Raw genomic sequence first — 26173 nt, forward strand, 5'->3', positions numbered from 1 at the left:
TTTCGTAACTAAATTTACTTCTGTATTGTTTAAACATGAAATGATGGCATGGCAAGCATCATTATGTAAATTGTCCCATTATAGGAGGTATGCAGTTTTACAGCTCCTATAATGGGATTGGGGCAAATACCACTATTTTTTTTACATCTGTGGAGTCACAACATAGTATGTTGTATACCTTATCTCATGGTAAATGCAATTAACAAAACACATTCCAGTTTTCATCAAGTATTAATTAATTAAAATTTAATAAATTAACTCACCTCTCTTAGCGAAGTTGTTAAGAATTCGTAGTGGTATTTTTTTTCAGTGACACGACAACTTTTGGGTTGACGCCAATTTCTTAAAAAACAACCAAATTTAATAAAAATTCAAACTGAAACAGCTCTAGGACTCTTATTTATGATAATATACAGGCAATGTTTATAAACTACTTTTAGACACTTATTTTACAGGATTTGTGGTTTTTTATCCCATTACTGGTTCCACGCCCATCTTAGGGTACACTACTATATAACAAGAAATATTTACCGCTTACAGGAGTTACAAGGCAATAAGTACTTATACCTGTACATACATAACATACATTCGGCAAATCGTGACAAATATCAGTGTGACCGAGACAACTCGGTAAGTATATGTATATGTATCCGTATTGTAAATTTCTTTTTTTAACACAATTGATAGGTACTCATTGTAGGATGGAAATAACATTTTAGAAACATTCTATATACTTGTAGGTAACTATCATTAACACAGGTGATCAAGCCGTAAGATCTGCGGAATCTAGACTAGGTATTTATTATTGTTAGAATCTTTAAATAATAGGTAGGTACGTATGCGTGACAATGTCGAGATGAATTTTAAGCCCCGTGAGAATGCCTCTTGATTTGAAAGCTAAATCTTTACCTAATTAAACACCTACCCATTACAAAAGATCCAAATTAACGCGTCATCATGATACGCCGGAGAGAAATTTAAAACAAAACTACGATGGTTTGTTACGTTAGGAACCCGTTACGTACGATTAGATTATGCTCGTAGTCAGGTAATGGAATCTACTATTTTGTTTATTTTTTGTTTTAGAGGTGTATTAGCACTTAGAGCGTCGAATGATTAAATTAGCAATTGATTGGTCGACACGACAAAAAGAAAGAGTGAATACAAAGTTATCTTTCGTGTTATCTTTGCGAGAGAATGGTTTGTATTGTACATGTACTATCTACTTTCACTGTTTCAGTTCGTCAACACCTCGGAGCACCTCGGTCTAAAGCCGGGACGGGAGCAATGCGGAATATTCTAGTCGTGGCGTACAGTTCGATGCATGTAAATATGCAATCGACGTATTTATACCAAGAACAGCGAAGCCAACCCAATAGGTAAGTGTTACGGAATTACCTAATTCAATTAGAGTTGTTGAGTCGGCTTCGAAACGAAGGTAAGTTACGCCTCGATAGTCGGGTGAGCAAGATCGTGAGGAAAAAGTGTTGATTTACTGATATAGAAAAACACCGGGTATATTGTTGCCCTACTTGAGCTAACTATATTAGAAGAGGACTTAGATTTACCTCTGAAATTACATGTCATCACTAGGGGATTTTAGTGTAAAAGAAAGATAAATAGAGAAAATGAAGTTAGTCAACCATCTCTCGTCGGGTCGGGTTAAAGTGACATAGAGAAATGCGAAACTTTCATTAAGATTGCGCGCTGCACGGTGTCAAGTGCGATTATAAGCAACTTTGTGGCAGGGCGCGCGGTGAGAGCGCGGCCCGGTTGCGACCGGTCGGCCCCTCCAGCGGCGTACGCGCACACGCCGCTCTGCGCCGCCGACGTCGCGACGCTCGCTCGCTGCGCACCCGTGTGCGCTACACACTTACCACCGCGATTCCCGGATTTTCTTCGCTAATGTGTGAAGTCTGACCGACAAGTGATTCGGAACGTTGTTAAGTGATATTCTGAAATTTACATTTGGAACAAGAAATAGGGTGAGTATTCGACACTCCCAGTAGTTGTTAAGGGAAGCAGAACGTAAACAAAACAGGTGCGGGTTGCTGCGGCTCGGGAAGCGGGCTAAGGTCATCGAGGCGAGTACGGCTGTGCGGTAATGAGATTAGGGCGGGCGAGCGAGCCTGTGATCCCGCTCGAGCCCGCAGCGCCGGGCGCGCGAGGGCGATACGTCGCCCGGGTGTCGTATAAGTACGCCGTGCCCGTATCTCCCGACTCCTATAACTAAACACGTATATATGTCCCAGCGACGCAGCCTCCGTTTTCTCTTCGAATTTTCCCTCGTCGCGTTTTACGTGACTCATATTGGCGATAAATGCCCTTAAATTAATTGTTTTCACTTAATGAGATAGCTCTTTTTGCAATATAAATTTGGTTCATAATATTATTTATATATATTTGTAAGTGACAATAACCTCTATGCACTAACTTTATAAGTCTAGTTTGGGCCCTGTAGTTGCCAGGCAAAGAATGAATGAATGGTTTTTGAATGAAGCCCGCTATTTACCAAAATATTTATGTTTAAGTATGTACATATCTATATATTTATTTCTATTAATTATTATAAACATTAATTTAATCAATGAAACATTGTTTCAGCATTGTTATAAATTAGCGATGTTTATTTTGTTGATGTTTGCCTTACCAAGTATATGTTAGAAGGATTTTTCTTGTTGCATGCAAGAAGCAAAACAATTAATACCTTCTGTGATACAAAAAAATAAAAACAAAATTTTATATTGTAAATGTCTTATGCTGAGTTGCAAATAAACCGTGCCAAGGTAATAAATGCCGATGACATGTCTCTAAACACGCAATAAATGACATCATGTTAAAGATATTCACTGTATTTAGGCAAATATTCCTCAATGTCCGTCTTCGGCACTTCTCTCATATGCCACTGACTGACCAGTTGTTCGACGTTCTTGCCCTTTTATTCAATTGTCTGGATGACAAGTGATGTTTAATTCTTATTGCAATCCTCGCATAATGACAGAGGTTCTCACGGTACGTTCTTATTAACTAGTCGTCAATCTACTAACTGCATACGTAGCAAAAACTGGTGCGATAACTACCAGTTTGGCAGACCTTTTTACAACAAAGCGTATAAATTAGTACTAACTATAATTAGTCAAAAGCATGGAAGTACTGTTGCCATATTGTCTGTTTACAGTTTGTTTTGTACTCGTTGTATCGGTAACAGGTTTCCTCTTTAGGCAGCGAATCAGCTTTTTGGTATGAAATAAGAGGTACCTACTTTTGGTTTCAATTAACGTTTTTCTTTAAAAAATTGTAAGTTGACAATGTACATAACTGTTTCCAAATAACAGCTATATTCACTGTATAAGTCATAGAAGTAATTCACAAAATATAAACGTACACTAATAAGTTGCTACATTTAAAAATAATATTTAAACACAGGTTCTTCCATTGTTATTTTTATTTATACATTTATGTTCATAAGTATACAACACGAGATTCAATCGCATATCAATCGCTATCCAACTATCTACTTAGGAGGAAGAAAAGTTTCCTCGTTACGCAAACTTGTTATCATGTTTCGAATAAGAAAATGAAGTAAAAGAAATAGGTACCTAAATGCAGATGTTTTTAAGTAGGTACGAAATACTGTTATGCTTTTGAAATAGATATATACTTACATTGTTTTGTATTCCGTCTGCTAATACATAACAATCATGATGTCACTATAAAAAATGTTAACAATTCATTCAAGTCGCCCGTCAGGTTCAGTTACAGACGGCGTGTTTTTTGCGAGTTTGTGAGAAAACTTGTTAGCTAAAAACGGGCTGTCGCAAGACAGGCTTTTTGGTGTTTGCCTTTGATTCGAGCTCATTGGTCAAGCACGGATACTTGTAGGATGTTAACCCCTGGAGGATTCGCACAGCCGCCGCGAGTGTCTGATGTCATGCCAATACGCCCACTTTGGCAAACCATTCAGCTATCAATGGTCATTTACATTTTAGAATAATCCGTAAAAACTTTTTATTGATTGCACGGTGTGAATATCATTTTAGAAAACACTAACGATTGTAGCCTACTTCCCAAATATGTACCGTTATTGCAAACACTGTCTAGAGAATATACCTAGTAGGTAAATACATACTGAGGTAAAATTTTCAAAAAGAAGCCGATGTAAAATATTCGATTCGTGTTTAACAAACTTTAAAATCGGTCAACCACCTAAATAATATAACAATATCGTCTTTTCAGTCACAATTAGGTACTGAATGAGATTTATAAAACACAGCACAAGTCATCTTAATTAATAGGATAGACAGGAATCAGGATAGAGGGCCTTCGCTTCTCTATAAAAACGTAGTCCCTGTTTTCCATCCTAGAATGTTGATATTACGGACAATATTTTTATACAATTTATTTTATATTAACCATTATTATGCCCCTTCATTTGTTTTTTTTTTGTTTTGATTATTACAAGAGTTATGGGCGTAAAACTCCTTTCGTCTTATTTAGTCTCGTCGTTTCTCTAGTTAACATGTGTAGGCCCGATTCGAACTTTCAGATACGTCAATTATAAGGTACGTCTAGATACGATATGGATTAGATATGCGAGTGTCAAAAGTGACGTTTCTTCAAACAAAAACGCATCGTAACACTGACATATCTAGACGTAATATTTGATGTCTTAAAGTTCGAATCGGGTAAAAAAACACTCGACATATTTCGTATATCGGTATAACTATATTATAATGATTTCTTTAATATGTGTATAGCTTATTGTTTTGGTGAAAGGTTCCTTTTTCCGCTATAATAGGTATTAGTAGGAAGTAGTCTAATTTAATGCCCGCTCGATGATGTTTTTATGCTTATAATTTAGTTGGCAGGCTCTCGTGGGCGATATTGCGCCGCGGGAGACCTGCTTATTAACTTTTTCGTTTTGCATTCGACCAAAACAGTAAACTCAAGTTTTATATTAGTCTTGGCTTGATGCTCGTGTCCCACGTCTTACACGAAAGCCATTTTAAGGAGCTTGCTCTTCCTAATGTACGGCAGCGCTGACAAATGTCAAGGCACTTTGAAACTTTTCCCGCCTTTCCTATGTAACATTTATGGCGAAATTCAATTTCGCATTAAATGCACAATTTACCTCCAATTTTCAGATGAAAGGTTTAATGTCCAAGCCTTCTGATCTTTGAGAAAAGCGTTTTAAATTTAAGAAAGGCTCAAAAGGTTATCGTGGACGGAATCGGTTGTTATGCCTCTGAACTCGCTGTTTTTGGCGACACATCTCGATAACGTCTGGACCACTCGTCCCGAGGCGGGTTCTCAACGAGATATATTATCTAACTTATTTCAATTTCGTTGGAGATAAATGCGGAGGAGGGCGCTGCGTGATGAGATGAACTTCTAAGTCTCTAGACGCTGACATATTGCCGACTTGCGGCTTGTGACGCGCCGACTGGCCCCGCTGCTATGTAAATGTCGAATACCGATGGAGTCATAGGTTGTCTCAATATGAATAAAACGGCGAATTTGTATAGAAAATCACGTTTTTACATAATTTTAACGGGTTTTTGAGATGCGGTTACGATTTCGCGCATCATACTTAAAAATAGATTTAAGCACTTTCTAAACGCGAGAAAATGCTAAACGATTTTACACATAATTAACCATGAAACCTGCACTGCACAAGTCTAAATCCTGTCTGTATAAATAGGACGGGACGGCCGTCGTCGGTTAGTGCATGGCTACTAGACACGACCTACAGCGATAAATAAGCAGAGCAATCAGTTACCTAGCAAGCGAGTTCCATGGGCTGTTTGTTACTCATGTTACTGCATTTAGCTTGCACAAGCGAGGATCGCCTAATTAGATGTAGATAGCGATTACCAACAGAAACAAGCCAGTAGCAACAAACTTGTAGGTATTGCATGTTTCGTTTTTTATGCACCCATCGTGGAGGGGAAATAGCTAAACGCCAGCGCAATGCCGGCGCCGTGGCTAATCGTAGAAAGCGCATAAGTTTTCAAATAATTGCTTATTCAATATCCTAATAACGAATCTTTGTTTCGATGCTTATTGCAGGTGAAAGTTCAATGACCTACCATTTCTTATGTTACATTGTGTGGGTAGTCTATGTTGGTAGATAAAAATACAAATTGTGTTGTTTTGTCGTTAGCTAGGTAGGCACCTACATATTTTATTTACGAATGTAAATAAACATTATTAAAATTATTTACACCGGCTACTCAGTATCACTTAAATTAAATATGTCTCATTTTTTGATAGTGAGTTTTTCCGTTTTTTATTAAAGTGCCACAATGGGTAGGTATACTCAATTACTCATGTAAATACCTATAGCCAAGAAAGCACCCAAGAATGAGGTAAGCCGCTATAATTAGTTTCTTGGACAATTGTGATAATGAGAAAAGTCTGATAAAGTTTGTTTGCCTGATAAAGTGATAAAGCTAAGTGGAATGATAATGAAGCACAGGTACTTGATTCCATTGTTGATAAACAAGCGCAAGTCGCACGCGTGAGAACATAAAATGTTGAATTCAATTGCAACTGGTTATATTTTTGGATACAAATTAACATTACTACTTTCACAACCACACTTTGAATCAAAACAAACATAAACAGTTATGTTTAAAATTTCAAACTTATCAGACCATAAAAGAGTAATGTACTAACCTCATTTTGCTCCCAGCCCATCGACACCCCATACTTTGATAAATTATGAAAGCCCTTGTTACCAACATTGAGGCATAGAAATAATCTTATCGAATTAAAATGACTGCTGTTGCATTTTGGTGGCACATACCATACTTGCTTTTAACATAGACGTATTATACTTACTTTTCTTTAGGTTGGTATGATTGGTAGTAAAACGTCAAACGTCATTTGAATTGTCGTGAACGTGAAAATACGTGGTTATTTTTTATTGTAATTGGTAAAATAACTTTAGCTGTTATTTAAATGGGGGCCAAATCTTTAAGGAAATGTGAAGTTTGTAGTGGGTGTGTAAGAAGACTAACTACTGACGCATTTTTGGCCAAATTTCCAACTTGATCCGAACAGGTCGGTAAACTGATGTTTGTATGCAATATTTTAATTTTTTACTTTGAGTCGTTAACAGTTACTAATTTAATTAGTTTTAGTCGTGTACAATCCATGATTAAAACGAAAATATTTTGTGAATAAAGTATTTTTAAGTAAAAAACTAAGTAACCTATGACACGAATAGTGTACGACCAATTTTATCGATAATCTCTTTATTTCAGATGTCGATTATGGGCAAAGCTGAGGAAAAGGAAATGAGGATTTGGCGTATTTATTTACCTATTCAAAAGCTGAATGGAAACAAGTTCATTTGTGGAAATCATTCTCCATCCAGTGCCTTCAATAAAAAGGGACCAGATTAAAAAAGAATGCGCGCGAATTCAGCATATTGTAATATGCCTACTTGAATAATAAACTATGTTATTTTTATCATGTAAAATAAAATTGTTTATATATATATATATAATGTTCTTTTATTTTATTAATAGGTAGTACAGTAGGTAAATACAGCAGCACGTATCGCACATTTATCGATATCGATAAACAGTAGGTACTGGAAGTGTCGAGCCCTAGCGTTGTTTTTTTTGTGTTGGTAGTATTGTGTGGTTTTTCTTTTTTTAACAATTATGGCCTGGATGCGAGATCTTTAAGCCTGTATTTGGTGTGTTGGGATATGTACGTTCATAATTCGGTTCGAGGATTGTTCGAGAGTGCCGACTCTTAAAACGTAGTGATTATATGCTCTTTGTTTGCTCCATGTATACTTACAATACAATATTCTTATAATTTTGATAACCTGCCAGCATCTTTTGTTTTTTCATATCTAAGTACGATAAGAAGTAATTGATGTTACATTTCACCTAGATACGCAGGTGCTGTGTAATTGGCAATGTTTAAAATGATGCGCGTACACTCGACACTTATGAATATTCATGGTGGCGCTGGCAGCGTCACCGCGCCCGTCGTGCCGCGGCTGCTGCCGTCCGAAATAGGGTTAAATTAATGGCAAGAATGCAGCTTTTTCAGATTTACTACTATAACTACTATGAATACTTAAATATGGCATGGTAATTGAATTAAAAACAAATGTCAATAATATGAATTTAATCTCAAGGTTTTACGTTCTTAGTATACAGGCATAGGTAGAGCGAAGATTAGGTATCCGAATTTCGGAACTCTGGAGTTTTTGAAGCTTGTTTTACATATCCGCCTGTATCATTTATATTTTAAATTCACATTTTGTCCATTCTGATGCAAATTAAACATCAATAAAATGGTTTCCGGACGTCGTATAATTTATGTTTGTAAAATATCGATTTAGTTTTCTAGCGCTACTTTGGTTTAGAGTTAGAGGCGTGGGTGGGCGTAAATTTATAATAAGCGGTAGTATTTTTTGGAGTTGCATAAAATACGTAGCAATAATAATACGAATATTAGTGTCTATATCAAGGTTAATGGTTAACGATTACACTGCCATCAGTCCATCACGAACAATTTTCATACACGATCGAAAGTAATTTGGTAACGGGTCTCAAATTGTAAAACACTTTATGCTGCGAGTAAAGATTCAATTATGAGATATCGGCAAACAATACCATGTATGATAGCGCAATGTTTCTTTGTATGCGATAACAACAGAGAAGTGACGTTGCTGACTGTGCTGCTCTCCATTGGCAAATCGAATGCGAACCAAGATTAATCACGTACGAATTACATGAAACCAATTACTAATTTTATACGTGAGAAATATTTTTCGCACTCACTCACTCACGAATTTTCTGCAATATGTGTATATTCAATATCATATTTTAGATAATAAAATATGATATTGACTTAACTTTGTCTCTTGATAACTTAAGAAATATTGTTCAGATATCAGTAAAAGGATGAAGGAATTAATTAATCATTCATTGCATCAAACAAGCGTTACCTATATATACAGGGTGGAAAGGCACGACGATCCTTCCCGGAAGTATTAGGTCGTTTAAGCGATACAGAGCACATTGGTAATGGTAAGAATCGTTAATCGAGTAAAAAATAAAAATACCAAATTTTCTACTTTTTAACTGTGGTGATAACCCTATAGCATGTGCACATGACGGCTAGATTAAGGATCCCCGTCGGGAAAGCTCGGGTCTTTACGCTTTTTTCCGATCGTTGACAGAATCGCAATGATCTATGAATGACGCCTAAATGACAAATAAATCAAATTAATGCAAAAATATTACATACAATTTTATTACTTTCTTAGATAATTACTTTTTGCCAATATTTAACACTATCTTCTCTTCACATACGGTGTTCAAATGTGCCTCCGTATCTTATAATGTACGCCGCAGCCCGCACCCGAGCCCGCGCACATTACCCATGCGATAGTGTAGGTATGCTCTTCGTAATTTTTCCTCCGCAGATTGTCAAAAGCAGAAATTAGCCTTTAATGTCTCAGTCTCGTCCGCAGTTTCACATTCCGTTTGGTACACCAAATCTTTTACACAGCCCACAGATTTAAATAACCACGAGCATCTAACACGGCATTTTTATTTGAAGAATATGACATTAGATAAATAAAGTTCAATGACAATTTAATTTCAAACATCAGACGTCTTGTCTATTTCCTACCACGCAAGAAGGTTTGTTAGTTAGGTATTCAAGAAGTATTTATTCTTGATTTATTCTTAGTATTTCATTTTTGCAAGTTCTTTAATCCATCAAACACAACCTATATACTTGTAATTTTTTATTATTTTAGATAGTTTTCAATTATTCGAAAATAATTTTGTGAAAAGTGTTAAGAAACTAAAACCTTTTTATCAGTCAAGGAAACCAGAGATATTTATAAGACAATTGCTTACTTTTGAGTGGTTGTCAATGTCACAATTTGAACTGTCGTTGTAAACAATGTTGTGGTTAGTATTATTAATATTAAGGAATAACATAACTACTTCATTCAAGTATTGAACAAGTGGAACCACTAAGAAAGCGAAATTCCTGCAACGATTCTTACCGTGTTGTAAGCAGACCTAAGAATGGTTAGATGGTAACAAATTAGCATAATTTCCTGTCGTATACTAATTGTTTACAAGTAAGTTCATTGACCCTGTCACCTGTTAGGGTTACAACAAAGTAGTTTTTTGCACGGATGTTTAAAAGGCCATAATTTAGAAACGGTTGCCCATATTAACATAGTTTCTATGGAGAAAATATAGAGCTTAGGCTAAACAATCCCCCTTTTGCGGAAAGGATCGTCGTGCCTTTCCACCCTGTATACACATCAGCGTTTTATTTTTTGAACGATACACGATGTTTTCCCATGACTGGCAATTTGAATTTGGTAATATGTAGCATATTTTAATTGAAACAAATTTTCCTTTAAGTTAGCTTTTTAAAGATAACTCTTTTTTAAAAAAACCGGCCAAGTGCGAGTCGGACTCGCGTTCCAAGGGTTCCGTACATTACACAATTTTTAAAAATGTATTTTTTTATGTGAAACGTGAGTGAAATTCTTTAAAAAATCCGTAGGGGTCGGATCAAAAACTAAGTAATTAAGTCCGACTCACGCTTGACTGTACATTTCTAATATGTTTTCCTGTCATCTATAGGTATAGACCTATTTGATGTATTTTTTTCAAAATTTTAGACCCAGTAGTTTCGGAGATAAAGGGGGGGAATGGTCATTTTTTGCTTATTCTCTTGTATTACTTCTAAACTGTTTATTTGAAAATTATAAAAAAAATATTTGAGATCCTTACAATAAGCTCTTTCATTTGATATGTAACATGATATAGTTTGAAAAACTTAATTTTTTAATTTTCTCATTTACCCCCTAAAAGTGGTCCCATGTTTAAAATTCATTTGTTTACGTTTCATGTCCGTGTTTGGGTCACAAACTTACATATGTGTACCAAATTTCAACTTAATTGGTCCAGTAGTTCCGGAGAAAATCGGCTGTGACAGACGGACAGACAGACAGACAGACGCACGAGTGTTCCTATAAGGGTTCCGTTATTTCCTTTTGAGGTACGGAACCCTAAAAATAAGAGCTTCTTTATTATTTAAATTTATTTTATTTGTCGTAATTTTGTAGCTCAGGCATAATTAATATATTTTAAAAATAACGTCACACAAACAACTACAAACTTGTTTACAGTAGGTATTTGCAATAAGAGATATAAAATATGCCAACAACATGCAGACAAATGCAAATGTGGTACCAAAAGGCAAGTCAATTTCATGCAATTATGGGAAAGGCCAACACATTGCACAGGTCAAAACTGGCAGCATTAGAGTTACGTAGTCAAACCAATCTACTTAATTCTCTCTTTGGTCAAACTAGAAACATTAATACAAATGCGTTAGTAATTCTATTAACTGATCCAGACTACTTAAATGTGGAACGTAGGACTAGGAAGCTTAAATGTTACTAGGATAGACTTAAGCTAGGACTTAATTTTTCTAAATTTTCTCCCGGAGGAGTAGAAGGACGTCCAGTAAGATATTTTATTTATAAGGGTCAATTTCTGAACACGATTTTTTTTCTGTCCGTGATGAAAATCGCGGGTTAGCATCGGATAATACTTACCATTTCTTTTGTACATAAAGAAGCCACACTTTCACACAGGGTTCCATATGAATTCACTGATTAATTGGTTTTTAGAGTACACTTAAAATACCTAAAGGCTCAAATTACTACTCCCGTGCCCTGTCCGGAATCTACTTTTGAGCATAATGAAAAATCCTACGAAAAATTCTACATTAGTATCACTAATTTAGTGTCAAATACTTAAACTAGATGATATTTACTATCACTGAGCACATACACTATTAACTTCATTGTGGTAAATAACTCGTGATCGAAGTTTAAATTTTGTCCGAGCGCGCGAGTAAAATTTCGTCAGCAAAACTCAAAGGGCTCTGACAGCCGACGTCTGTATCTGAACCGCCTCGTGTCCCGCCTCACCTTTACTGGCAGTATTCGGCTATTTCTCAAAGCAAGCGGATGTACGTCAAGCCGCGGCGTGTTCGAGCAAATCGCATAAGTATTTCGGAATCCGGGTGGGCGACAATTTTTTTCTAATTTCGATGCCCCTTATAAATTTTATTTCCTACATAGCTTTTCAATAACAATTGTCATATTTAGGAGCCCTTTATGTATCTGTATGTAAGCGATAACATAACAGTTTGGTTAAACACGATTTAAATTTTTGGCGATTTTTTTCATTACGAATTCTAATTTCCGTGCCCTAATTTCCATGGAATATTTACCTAAAACAGCTGATTAAGTGGCACGGGAATTAGAAAGTATTACATTTATTGTCAATAAATTTTTAATTGGGGGCACTGTAAGTTAATTGGCAATGTTCACGTCATATTATTATTACATATATATATACAGGGTGATTCAGGAGACGTGAGCAGGACTAGCACTGCGCATTTCTTAAATTATAAGCAACTGTTTCGTATCAGTATTAGTGAGGTTAACGTTAATTTTCTAGTCGTGTTGAAAAAAAAAAGTTATTAATTTATTTACGACATGCATGGTCACCCTACAATTAGAATACTAAACTACCGATATTCTGTGTCAAATTGAATGTCATCACGGTCTGGTTACTTTTGAAAACTCGTATCTCACTCAAGTTTGACAGTTTATTTTCTTCGTAATCATAATGCTGTCATTACGGTTAAAGAGGTTTTATGTTTATTAATTAGGTCTTGTAGGGTGACCATGATTGTAGAGAATTAAATGTGCCCTCGCCAAAAAGTAAAAAAATAGGAAAAAGTGTGGTTGTTTCACCTAAATACGAAGGTGATCGATCGATTATCAGTTACTGAGTGTGCAGGATTAGTCCTGCTCACGTCTCATGAATCACCCTGTATATATATATATTGGCATTGAATATATATTATATGTAATAATAATATGACGTATATCTTTCTATTTTACATTTAAGGAAATCTCAAAGAATGCACAAAAATCTATGAACGGTTTTTTAGTATAAGTACAATAGTACATACTTACAGGGTGGACCCGAATAACCCGGGCAATTTTAATACGTAAGGTAAGGTGGGGTAAGACGACACTGGGGTAAGACTATCACTTGTATGGAATCCTCGTACTGTTAGCCTTGCGCCACCTTACCTTATTCATTGATCATATTATAACATTAAAATATTATATAAACATAAAACTATTTTTGGAATTATTACATATTATAATACCCGTACCTAAGGTTACATGAAACAAAATGAATCAAATTTACAATGGTTTTTTTTGTAAATTTGACAGCGGACAGCGTAAGCCGTATAAAGTTTAAATATCTGGGAGACCGAGCTTTGCTCGGAAAACATATACCTACCTAAAAACTCAAAAATGCGCGTTTTCCCAGAGACACCTAGCTAGATCAATTTTTCATCCCAGAAAACGCCCATATATGATCAAATTTCATCGAAATCGTTAGAACTGTTTCCGAGATCCCCGAAATATATGCAAGAATTGCCCGTTTAATAGATTAGTTGTTATAAATTAGCTTTTCTAATAGGTACAAGAAAAATTAAATATATCCTATTCTTACTATATTATAAATGCGAAAGTATCTCTGTCTGTCTGTCTGTTATCTTGTCAGGCTTAAGCCGCTGAAACTATATCATCTTGATAATACATATTTGGCATGGAGATAGTTTGAGGCCTAAAGAAGGACAAAAGATCTGGGGGCACGGCAGTGCCGCCGCCAAGTCGAGCAAAACAAAGTGGCACGGCCGTACCATCAAATCTCAATAACATTCTATCTAAATAACATTTAATTTGAACATGTAGTCTAAGAATTAATACACTTTAAAATCCCTTAGTTTTGTCACTGGCACAATCACTCTCAATCAATATTATTTTAAGGTACTTCTAGCATACCCATAAGTTCCAAATTAGAAACGTAATTAGGTTTTAGCTTTTTAAGCCAATAAAAATCTAATAATACTGCAATATTAGTCACGTTCTAAAGATAACTGCATAATTAAGTTTGTAATCCTATAGAAATATATGCGATAACAACGTTACCTTTTAGTTCTTACAATTAGTAGGGAAAGTAAAGGTACACTACGGTGGACGATGTGAGTATGAATAAAGATGTATTATGATATGTATATACATAGTATCAGTATGGTATGGGTATGATTACCCGAAAAGAAGGACAGCCTACAAAAAGAGATGGGATCCTATCAAAAAGAATTCATGTAAAAAGATGCAAATCTCGCAACGCAGTTCTTCTACTCTACTACAAAAAAGTTTTGGGATGTAATGTGAAACCAAGTCGGTTATTTTAGTCAGTGTCAGGGGGTATTTTGTAAGCAAGTTTTGTTTAGGAAGATTATGATATTTTTGAGAAATTACTTAACCAACCTACACTTTGAAGATTTTCCCGCAGGGCAGGGACACCCCGTATACCTATGTGTAAAGTAAGGCGGGGTAAGACCAAATTAGTTTATTTTGATCGGGGTAAGACTAACAGTATGAGGATTCCATACAAGTGATAGTCTTACCCGGTGATAGTCTTACCCCACCTTACCACATATGTGTTCAAACAATTTTTTGGGTTATTAATTTATGAAGGCAGCATATTCGATTTCTTCAGATTAACTTACACAATAACTTCTTCTCACTGTGCCCCTATTTATTTCTTAGGATCATTTCCTATAAGACCATATACCAGATCATACACCTTGTACCTATCTACATGCAGATACATAATGACACTTTTTAATGAATAGTTTTGTATGTAAAGGCGGACAAGTTTACGAAACTATTCAAAGTATTGTTTTGAAATATGTACATTTTACTAAGAAAGAGAAATTAGTTGCCATTAAAATAAAGGAAAGGATTATTCAAATACGCAGTTTTTAGTGTAACATACTTTCGTAGATTTGTCGTTCGAAACTAAAATTAAAGAAGGTAAATATGTCCGATGCCACATCAGTATGGTTGCAGTATATTATTGTAGATTAAAATATACATAAATAATAGTTTTAAGTACCAAAATAAGTTAAGAAAACAATTCCCGTGCCGTGTTCTAATTTCCGTCCTAGTAAAATCTAATTTCCATGGACACACTAATTCCCGTGCCCTGACCAAAATTTTAAATTTAAATAACTTTTATAGTTTTATGAATATTTTTATCCCATAAGAAAATTAATATTTATTATATTTTTTATCAAATTCTCAGCATATTTTTTTTTGTGTAATGTTGGTATTTCAAAATTCCATGGAAATTAGACAAAAATGCTCGTTTGGTGAAATTGACCCATAACATCTGACAGTATCTTACCTAGATATCTAGGTACTTTATGGAGTTACATACCAGTTCATACACATACATACATACAGCATATAGGCATATAGGTTACATAGGCGAATGTTAAAATCTAAAGTTACAAAAATACTTGACAAAGACAAAACTAATGTTTACTATTGTCTTATCTTTATTATTGTTACATATATATATAAAGGATAGCCATCGCTTTTTTATGTTCTGTCACAATATATGGTAATGGTAACATGAGAAGCAATAATGACCACGGAACCGTACATACATACTCCGAACTAGTACACTTATGTTTTTATATACCAGCCTTTCTTATTACGCAATGTTTATATCTAAAATACCTGTCTGTAATATGTAGTTTCACTTTTGTATTCATATAAAGTGCTCAATCCCGAGTATTGTTGCAAGCCAATAGATGGAATATTTTCATTATGGCCCAACATATCCCATTAATCATCATTAGCTGCCATATTGTGGTATCTAGTACAGATTTGTTACTTATAGGCAAGAGGTTATTGACATCTTGGTGTCTGATACAAGGGACTAGTATCGTTGATTCATATGTACCTATACCATTTTATTACATAAGTATGTATTGCAATTCGATTGCGCAATAGCTAAAAGTACAAATGGTCCAACGCTGATTAGGTCACCATTTATAATTATTTTTTTATCTCCACTGGTTAATTGATTCGGTCAAGTTATGTTCTAATGTATGGGGAAGACAAACAAATTAGAGCCAGCATAATATGAATGTAGTATACCTTTGGATATCCAAAAAAAAACTGCCCGGTTGACAGTTATCGTCAAAGGGTCAAAGGGATGGGACACTAGTGTGCGTAAAGCACCAAACTCAAAGGTATCATACCTATACTACTTAATTTCAAGCTGGCTATAATTTGTTTTCATAAAACACAATTTGACCGAATCAAATGGTTGGATTACATAGAAATATTGTTTGGTATATGCAGTATCTAGTTAAACATAAGCAAGAATACATCGAATCAAATAATTATGTATTTTAGAGAAAAAAAAAATAACCGTCCCTATTTATTGTTTTGGGTTAATATTAAAATGGAAGGATTTCAATTTTGATAGTTATCGCAAAATTGCCGAGAGCCGTGAGAATGAGCGGCCCTTCGGAACGGGACCCGGGATAACGGACCGGACCGGCCAGCCCCGGGCAATATGCTAATGCTGCTCCGCGAACAGCAGCGCGCGCGCCTCGCCGCCTCCGGTGCTACTAACCCACATCTCGCTATGATGACTGCTTGTGGTCAGCGCATTCCCAAATAAGCTCGTTATACTTTCGCATCGATCGACGAAAGTTTTAAACGATCGGACATGTGGGAAGTAAGTACCTACATCATTACTTTTAACAAAACTCGTCATGACGCTATAATGTTACCAAATTGGTGATTGGAAGATTGTAAGAATATTTTCTTCCCTCCCTCTCTTCAATGGCAATTTTTTAGACATTACCACTTCATATTTTATTGAGAAAAAATACATCGGCTCTGTACAGGCTGGAGTTTAGAAATAGTTGAGTAAGAGCAACTGTAAGATTAAGTTTCGCTATGAAATAAATATCTTAGAAGAAATTGAATGATTTAAAAAATATATACAATCAGCCAATTAATTTTCATGTTCGTATAGCTACAAGGGATCTTAGTAGGATAGCTAATAGAGATATTTAAACATCCATCATGTAAATGTAGGTAATTATTAGGTACTTCACTTGAATAATAATATTAATAATTATATTTTATCCCTCCGCGAAATGGTACCGTAGATACCTTTTATATTTACGTCGCCATTTAGTATTCGGCAAAGTGCAGACGTATAATGGAGTTTATTTCCGATCTTAGCTCATCTTGTACCTACCGACCGTACCGTTCAAGTGCAGCAACAGTGAAAGAGAGAGGCCAGGCGTGCCAGTCCTCGCGTGCCATCCAATGCGAACGCAACTCCAACCATTCATGCATTTTTGTTACGCAAGTTCATGAATATTTTTTGCCTACAGATTCGAGTCTGAGAGCGGTGTTCGATAAACAGCGCCGTCGCGCGTTGTACGCGGCATGGCAGCGGACGTGGTTGGCGAGGACTTTGTCACCATAGTTCCAGTGGGCGAGAGTCGGCCCGCTCCCAAGGAATCTCCAGAGTCAAGAAGTACTTTTGTCACCGTGCTGACGGTGGGAGCAGCGGCGGGCGCGGCGGAGGTGGTCGTGCGCCGGCCGCGAGGCGCGCGCCTTGGGCTAGGACTCAAGTTTGAAGGAGGATCTGCTGCAGCGGAAAAGGTCAGAAGACTTCTTGTTCAGTCATGCGCAGAAGACAGCCCAGCAGCTAACGCTATCGCACCATGGGGTAAACTAATACCGGGTGACGAAATACTTGCGATCGATGGCATCTCCGTCGCAGAATTGACTAGAATAGACTGTGTTCGCAGACTAAAAGATTCTGACGAAAAGTTGACCTTACTCGTACGACACTTTGAAACCACGAACGAATCTGAAAAAGTTAAGACAATGGTGGACTCGATAGCATCAGGCAAACAACCGACAGAAATAACAAGACCTACAACTTTGCCACCACCAGTTCCACCAAGAAAATTGGGCAAGAAAAACTCATTTAAAGACAAACAAACTCTTCAAACTGTTGGTGAACAGAATGGAATTTTGTGCACTGGAGGACATGACAAAGACAATATAATAAATGGACAAACGAATGGAGCAACTTCTAATTTCACAAAATTATCAAGAAAATCTTCTTTTGATAGCCATATACATCGGCAAGGCAAAGAGGGAATAGCTTACTTAAAAAAAGGTTCCCCGGAAGAAGTTAGACGCCTTGTGCGTCGTCTGTCCGACGGTAAAACAATGCCTCCAGATGCCGAAGTTTACATAGACTTACTCTCAACAGAATGGGAACGCTGTCTAGCACTCGCAGATGCAGAGTCAGATGATACAGGCAGTTCAATCTCAACAGTGGTAGACCGACTGGGATCTATGGCTAACTCTGTAGAAAACAGTATTCCGTCCACTCCTACTATGCAACCGAAGACCATAGATATACAGAAAGTCTTAAATTGCATTGAAAACATTGATTCCAATATTTTAAACGATATATCAAGTACGAGGTTCCTAGAAAAGGACAAACTCGATATTAAGGATGAATCTAAATTCAACGATAAAAATGCAAATATCAAAAGTTTTAGTAACTACGAGACTTTGAAACAAATTACTCTGTCAGATGATACGACCATACCCGTTAAAAAACTTGAGTCTAATGATAAAAATAACAACAACACTATTCTCCACAGTACTGTAGAACACAGTGAAACTTGTAAGACGACAGAGAAAATAGAAATCAAGACTGAAACCATAGTTGAAAAGCCTAAACCAATGCCAAGAAATACAAAAATTGAGCGTTCTGTGAGTGAAAAGAAGTCAAGACCTATTCCTATTCCAGAAACTCCTCCGCCGCCTGTACTGGAGCCACTTTTAACACCAACAAAGAAAAATTGTATCGAAACATGGTTGCAACGATCCGAAGCCGAGATGAAAAATAAGCCACCTGAAAAAGTGGAAGAGGCTCCACCGCCTGAAGCGTTACCTCGATTGATAGACTTTGTTCCCAAGACCCATTATAAAGAAAGTGGCACCGAGCCGGCGCCATCGCTGCCGAGACCGACGACGGCGCCGCCGCCGCCGCCTCCGCCCGTGGACCCACGGGAGGACGGCTCCGGCGCTTCCCTCGACACCATTGGCGACTTCGACGAGAGCTGCGATGTCACTGATAATGCGTAAGTACCTATGTTTTAGTTATACAGGGTGTCCCAAAATTCGACGTCAAGCCGTAAACGGATGATAGACCAAGTCATAACAGTTATCATAAAAATACAAAAAAAAATCCAACTCATGTTTTTTAAAAATTATGGTCACTTTAAAAATTCACTAAAAAATCCACATCCTGTAATGGTTCTTTAACTCTTGTTACTACAAATTCCATAATTTATTCTAATTTTTTGTGGATTTTTTAGTGAATTTTTAAAGTGACCATAATTTTTAAAGAACATGAGTTGGATTTTTTTTTGTATTTTTATGATAACTGTTATGACTTGGTCTATCATCCGTTTACGGCTTGACGTCGAATTCTGGGACACCCTGTATAACACAGTAAAGCAATTTAGCAGAAATGATGTAGGTACCTACCTAGTTTGTATAGTATTTAGCTAGGTATAAACTTTATCAAACATGATAAAATTAATTTTAGGTTCCTTATATGATTCCGAAACATCAATTATTCAAAACTATAGCGAACATGATCAGTTAAGCCGTTTTTAGGGTTCCGCACCCAAAGGGTAAAACGGGACCCTATTACTAAGACTCCACTGTGCGTCCGTCCGTCCGTCCGTCTGTCACCAGGCTCTATCTCACGAACCGTCATAACTAGACAGTTGAAATTTTCACAGATGATGTATTTCTGTTGCCGCTATAACAACAAATACTAAAAAGCACGGAACCCTCGATGGGCGAGTCCGATTCGCACTTGTCCGGTTTTTAAGTTATCGCAATAAGCCTTCCCCTCTTAGTAAAAGACGTAGGGGAGGTAGGGGACCATTGGACAATCGGGAGGCTCGGGCACTTTTGACGTGTTGCCTTTCTGTCGCACTTGTAAATTTGTACGTAAGTGTGACAAGGAGGTAACACGTCGAACGTGGTTCGCGGTAAGCCCTCAGGACTTATTACAAGAACCCTGCCCGAGCCTCCCGACTGCCCAATGGTCCCCTACCTCCCCTACAAAGCGCTGTGAACTCCCTTTTGCTTACTTATTATGTAATCGTAAAATGACATACATACCCGACCCCCACATGATACCCACTAAATATTAGCCCCCGTTCAAGGCAGCCTCTTGTGACGGACGGTTAACTACGGAACCCTACACTGAGCATAGCCCGACATGCTCTTGGTCGTTATTAATATAGTGAACAAGTGGACATGTTATATAATATGGTTCGATTAAGATAATTTAGGTACTTTAGTCAACTAATAATAAATCCAAATCCAAAGAAATATTTGTCCAAGAAACAATGAATTCTTTCATGTACGATAAATGTAGCGTCAAAAGGTTTGCTCCGGCGTATCTGTCACCGGCTCCGCTTGCTTGTTAAATAAATACGAGTCATTCAGGCATAAACCTGCCTATCCGTCGTCGCGAACCGCCGCTCGTCGTAAAACGTTCTTCGTTCAGGTTTAACTGTATCCGTACACAGAGGCACCTAACCCGCAGGGGAGAGGAGCCTAAAACTGATACCTCGCCTGGTGCTTCACTGCTTTATTGCAAAATTAAGTGCGAATGTTAAAATAATGCATAAGTAATGATGGTTTGAACACTCTTTCGTTTTTGTTCCGAGTTCCGAAGTTCCGATCGGGCACCAAAGTTATGATATAAGAGAAATTGATCAGTTTGTTAAAACTACGAAAGAAATGTATCATCGATTAATTCGAAAACTAGTATATCTACCATAAAGCTCATAATTCCATAATATATTAGATACAATTTAACTCCAAAAGATGATAACAGTTGGAGTTGTGCTTTGCGTTTTTAATTTTGTTGTTGTTTCACTAAACAACGTGCTCGGATTGGGTAAAACGGTTACTCGTCACTACTTACTTGCTTGTTCTGTTTTAATACTGTTCTACGCTTATTTTTTCATACCCATCATTCAACAAATGACAAAAAAATGGAAATATAATCTTGAACGAAATGTTATTGCGAACTTCCCTTAATTTGCTTCAAACTGATAAATAAAATAGGTCTAAAATTATTATTTGAATAAATATAAATAAACATTCGAATAAATATAAACACAACTAAAGTATCAAAATTAGTTTTGTTATTATATTCTCCTCGTTTGTAGTGATTACCAGCTTTAAGTTATCGGATAGAGCAAAACGGGTTTTTAGGGAGTATATTTTTTTTAAATAAATATTTATTAAATACAAAATCACAGTCTTTTCTTGTCTTATATATCGAAGTTCAATAATTCTTTTGTCGAATGGAATGAAAATTCGTTTATAAAATCAAATAAAAACTAATACTATAGCCCCTCCCCCTTAGCTTACCATTTTAGGCTAATTCCCTAACTACTTGTAATTTGAAATCATATCAACCATTACCGAAAATTGCTTCAATTTATTCACATCTTACTTACCACCTGATACAGTTTGCCTTTCAAATAATTTGACTTGGTAATTCATTACTTAGAGTGGTTATGTTTAAAACTCCTAGAGAAATCTTAATTATACTGGGCCGTTTAAAGGGCGACTCGAGACAAGTAGTTAGGTATTATAATTAGCAAGTCGTTGTTGTGGAAACAGTGCTTGCGGCCATAAACTAATCTCTACCCGCTGCCTGCCGCCCCCCACTTCCACTAATTATCCATACTGTTGTGAGCAAAGGGGTTTGCAGGTCGGTAGTTCTTCGATTCGATGGTCCTAATATTGATTTTCCTTGCACTTTCCTGTATTGAACACACATTTTACGTAGGCTTCAAATTTACAACACAAATCTTGTAAATGTAGGAGAAATTTCTTTTTAACTACTAGGTGCAAAGTAGTAAGCATAGGAAAGTCGCTTTTCACCTTGGGCGAAGTAATCGCTGGTGTGCAATTGAAACCGTCCGTTTACCGAGTAAAGCCAATTTCTAGAAATGTTAGGTACTTTCGCTACCAGTTATTAAAAATATAATACATGTACAATATTGTTTATTAATAAGGTAAAAATCCCTAATTTTATTTCAACAATTGGGTCTTTTTATGCATTACCTACTTGAATATTATGGATAACGCAGAAATTTTATAGAGATTTAAGGTGACGGTCGGACGGACCGCATGATACCTTCAGTTTATAAAAAAAATGTTTGTGTACCTACTCGTATAATTAGGTCAAAAGTCTAGTCTAGACTACAGCCCGGTTAAAATAAGTAAATTAATGCGTAGATTCACAATCAAATAAATAAGTGACAAAGAAATGCAATAAGCACCGGACTATATTTAATACCAGGGCCGTGTTGCATAATAAAATTAATAAACTACAACTAATATTACAAGCGGAACTCCTTTTCTAATAAGTGGAATTAAAAAAGGAGTTCCGTTTGTTATATTAGTTGTATTTTATTATGCAATATGGCCCATGTGTTTAATATTGGTTTTTAAAAAACAATAGTTGTTTTTACTAATTGTTAGTAATTGCTGTTCATTGATTTGAAAGTGAACTCTACGTAGAATTTCAGTAGGAATGTGACTCAGCCAATAGAACATAATTGTTAGTTATTATCGTGTTTGTGTCTAACTCATAGCTGCGAGTTATAACTCACGTTCAGGAGGTATGCGCCTCAGATTAAACCATCCGTATATTATATGTCTTAATTGCTAAATGGCGGCTTTCATTTATTTAATAAAAAAATGGAATCATCTAATGAGTAATTTCGGAGATAAGGAGGGGGGGAGGGGGGTTTCGGACGGACAGACAGACAGACGCACGAGTGATCCTATAAGGGTTTCGCTTTTTCCTTTTGGGGTACGGAACCCTAAAAACAAAAGCCAAACGGGCATGCTTCAAAAAAGTTTTATTATTTAAACGCTAATCGCCAATGCAACAATATCTTCATTGTTTTTTTCCGCAAACAATACTTTTTCCAGTTGCACAGGAACAAAGCCTGAAAGAAAGACGTGTATATTTTATTCGGAACGGTGACACACATGGAAAGTTTTCTCTATTTTCATGCAAACTAGTGGCAACAATGGCGGTGGTGTAGCACGGCACGGGCGCACCCGGTGCGCCCTCGTAAGCTCGTAACTCACTCCGCAAATGCATTGCGAATACTGAATATTGCGCATACATGTATATACGAGTACATACTCGTACTCATAGGTACCAATTTTACATTAGCTCGCTCGCCTAAAATCGTCATGAAATTGGGCATAAGATTTCCCTTTACCTTTATGGTATCTAAGTATAATTGGTATATTTAGTGATATTTAACGATTATTTTACTTTACTCATATTTTATACTTATTACTGAAATTAAATATGCCCTTAAACTAAAATCTAACCAGATGCAGATAATTTTAAGTACGTACACTGGAATTGAATAATTATTAGAGACTTCAGATGAAGTGCCCTAATTATAAGCAAATTCGAAAATTTAGATTGAGTGGGTCAACGAGGGTTGTGAAATTTAGGTCAGCACAATGTAAATTGAGTCATGTTAGATTCGCTCGCCGGACTTGATTGAAATACGGCTTGAAAACTTATTTCAAAAAAGATTTATTTTAGACCCTTAATTCTATAAACGCCTATTTATTTTAATAGGCGCAATATATTGAAATGATAGGTAGGTATATAATATTACGGGTTGTCGTTGTCGAGTTAGACACAACTTTTCACCCCAATAAACCAAAAGATTTACAAACAGGTCGCATTTGAATAATATCGCATTTTGGAGGGATAATAGAATAGGGACGAATTTATTATCGGAAGTATCTTGGTCGGGCACAGCAGTGCGCAAAGTCCTTTATATCAAATATCTTTTTGTTAGGTACATAGAGAGTTAATAAAATGCTAATATTGTGTCAAGTGGGAATGTTGGATAAGAAAGAACCCCTTGTTTTGTTGTTTCGTACAAATGCTGAGTACCTAATATTGTTTATAATAACCAATTCTATAAAACAGACATTAGACGCACCCTTATTATACTACCCACTCTATAACACCGAAATGTATGTTACATAAGTTACAGTTCATCTAAATATTAAAAAAAAACACTTTAAGACTAGTTACAGTTCCGCATTCTAAGAAAGTAAAACGTTTTTCACAAGCTCAAGAATTTAAACTCAGGAACGGTCACGGGTTTGGAGCATGAAATAGAAAGTCAATTGTGATCATTCTCTGACCGCTCGCGTAGCTGATTCGTGATCACTTGTCAATCATTAGATTTTTATCAATTATTGTATGTTCATAATGATAAGAATCAAGAGTATATGTCGTTTGTTAATTTAAAAAAGCTGGCGTACAATTTAATGTACTACATAGGTATAGGTGCATAATAGGTTGTTAATCTTTTACTTTGCATTCAAACGATTTAAATTAAATGTAACATTATTAGCCCATATAACCATTCCAGTCGCAGAATCATCAAAGTGGTAACTATATGTCAGATGTGTCGTAACAGAGTCCACACAATGTGTCTAGAATTGTTTCGAAACAAAGTGTCGTCGCCGTGTCTACACTTTTCCGTAACAAGGTGTCGACACATTTGTGTGCACTTTGCGTGCGGTTTGCGACTAAATCTGACAGCAAATTTGTGACAGCAAATGTCAAAATAAAATACCCCTTGAAAACCAAGGTTTGTCAAACTACTATTAGTGTCTCGTGTGCTCGTAATTCTAGTAAGTCATCATGGGCGATGCGAATGATAAAAATCGACCAAAACCATATAAACACCCAACACCCGTCAACCTTTTACAGAAAAGTTTTTAAAGAAATGCAATACGCTACTAGGTCAGGCAACGAATGCTCAAAAAAGTTGTAGAGGGAAATGCTCGGAACACAATTTTTGACTCCGTAACTTGGTTTGGACAAGTTAGGAGGTGAACATATCAAAAGTCCTCGGCCGTAGCCCTTGAGCGGGGGGGAGAGAGGGGGCTTTGAAGGTCCCATTTTCCGGTTTTTCGATTATATCTCGGAAACTATGCATCTTAGCGACATGGCCACTTATAGAAAATGAAAGTTAATTTAATTTGTTACAAGTTTATTTAGTCAATTTTTTCCATATATTGAATAGTTTTTGAGATATCCGCTATTGAAACTTTATTTAGGGCTCTCAATTTTATCTTGATCTCTACATCAGTGAAGGTGCTAGGCCGTGTTCCACAAAATTTAAAAACAATTTTTTTAGGGTTCCGTACCTCAAAAGGAAAAAATGGAACCCTTATAGGATCACTCGTGCGTCTGTATGTCTGTCCGTCTGTCACAGCCTATTTTCTCGGAAACTACTGGACCAATTAAGTTGAAATTTGGTACATATATGTAAATTAGGGACCCAAAGACGGACATATAACGTAAACAAATTGATTTTATACCCAAAAAATGACCATTGCCCCCCCCCTTTATCTCCGAAACTACTAGGTCTTAAATTTTGAAAAAGATACACAAAATAGTCCTTTACCTATCACGATTATTAAGATGACAGGAAAACCTATTAGAAATGTGCAGCCAAGCGCGAGGCGGACTTAATGTACGGAACCCTTAATACGCGAGTCCGGCTCGCACTTGGCCGGTATTTTTTAAACTCCTCTTGACGCTTAACCGCTGAACCGATTTCGTTTAAATTTGGTATAGAAATAGTTTGCGTCCCGGAACAGGACATAGGATAGATCTTATAACCAAAATCATCTTTTGAAGGTGTGAAAAATGGCGTGAAAATTTGTACGGACAATCAATAACCGCTGAACCGATTTATATGAAATTTGGGATGGTCTACAATTCTACATCTTTGATTTAGTTGAAAATGATAAAAAACATGACTTCAAACCTAAACTTAAACAGTAAGTATTAACTTCAAGAATTCAATTCTGAATTCCCCCCTGCACCACATTTCACACCTTTAAAGGATGATTTTTGAGATAACTTATTATGTCCTGTCTCGGGACTCAAAATATATGTGTACCTTTAAATTAAAACTGTTCAGCAGTTTAAGCGTGAAGAGGAGTTTAAAAGAAAGTATTTTAATAAGTTTATATATTTTGAGTGTG

The 26173-nt window shown here is 36.4% G+C and overlaps 1 protein-coding gene across 1 annotated transcript in view; it reads left to right on the forward strand.

Annotated features, from left to right (window-relative positions):
- The first annotated feature begins 1815 nt into the window (after nt 1-1815).
- The window catches only part of LOC134680060 (uncharacterized), a 66312-nt gene continuing 41954 nt past the window's right edge, over nt 1816-26173 (forward strand). Inside the window, exons 1-2 of the mRNA XM_063539068.1 lie at nt 1816-1985; nt 17380-19158. Coding sequence (XP_063395138.1) covers nt 17435-19158 — 1724 coding nt within the window. The 5' untranslated portion in view covers nt 1816-1985; nt 17380-17434. The remainder of the gene's footprint in view (nt 1986-17379; nt 19159-26173) is intronic.

Source organism: Cydia fagiglandana, chromosome 3 (genome assembly GCF_963556715.1).
Source record: "Cydia fagiglandana chromosome 3, ilCydFagi1.1, whole genome shotgun sequence".
NCBI classification, from domain to species: domain Eukaryota; kingdom Metazoa; phylum Arthropoda; class Insecta; order Lepidoptera; family Tortricidae; genus Cydia; species Cydia fagiglandana.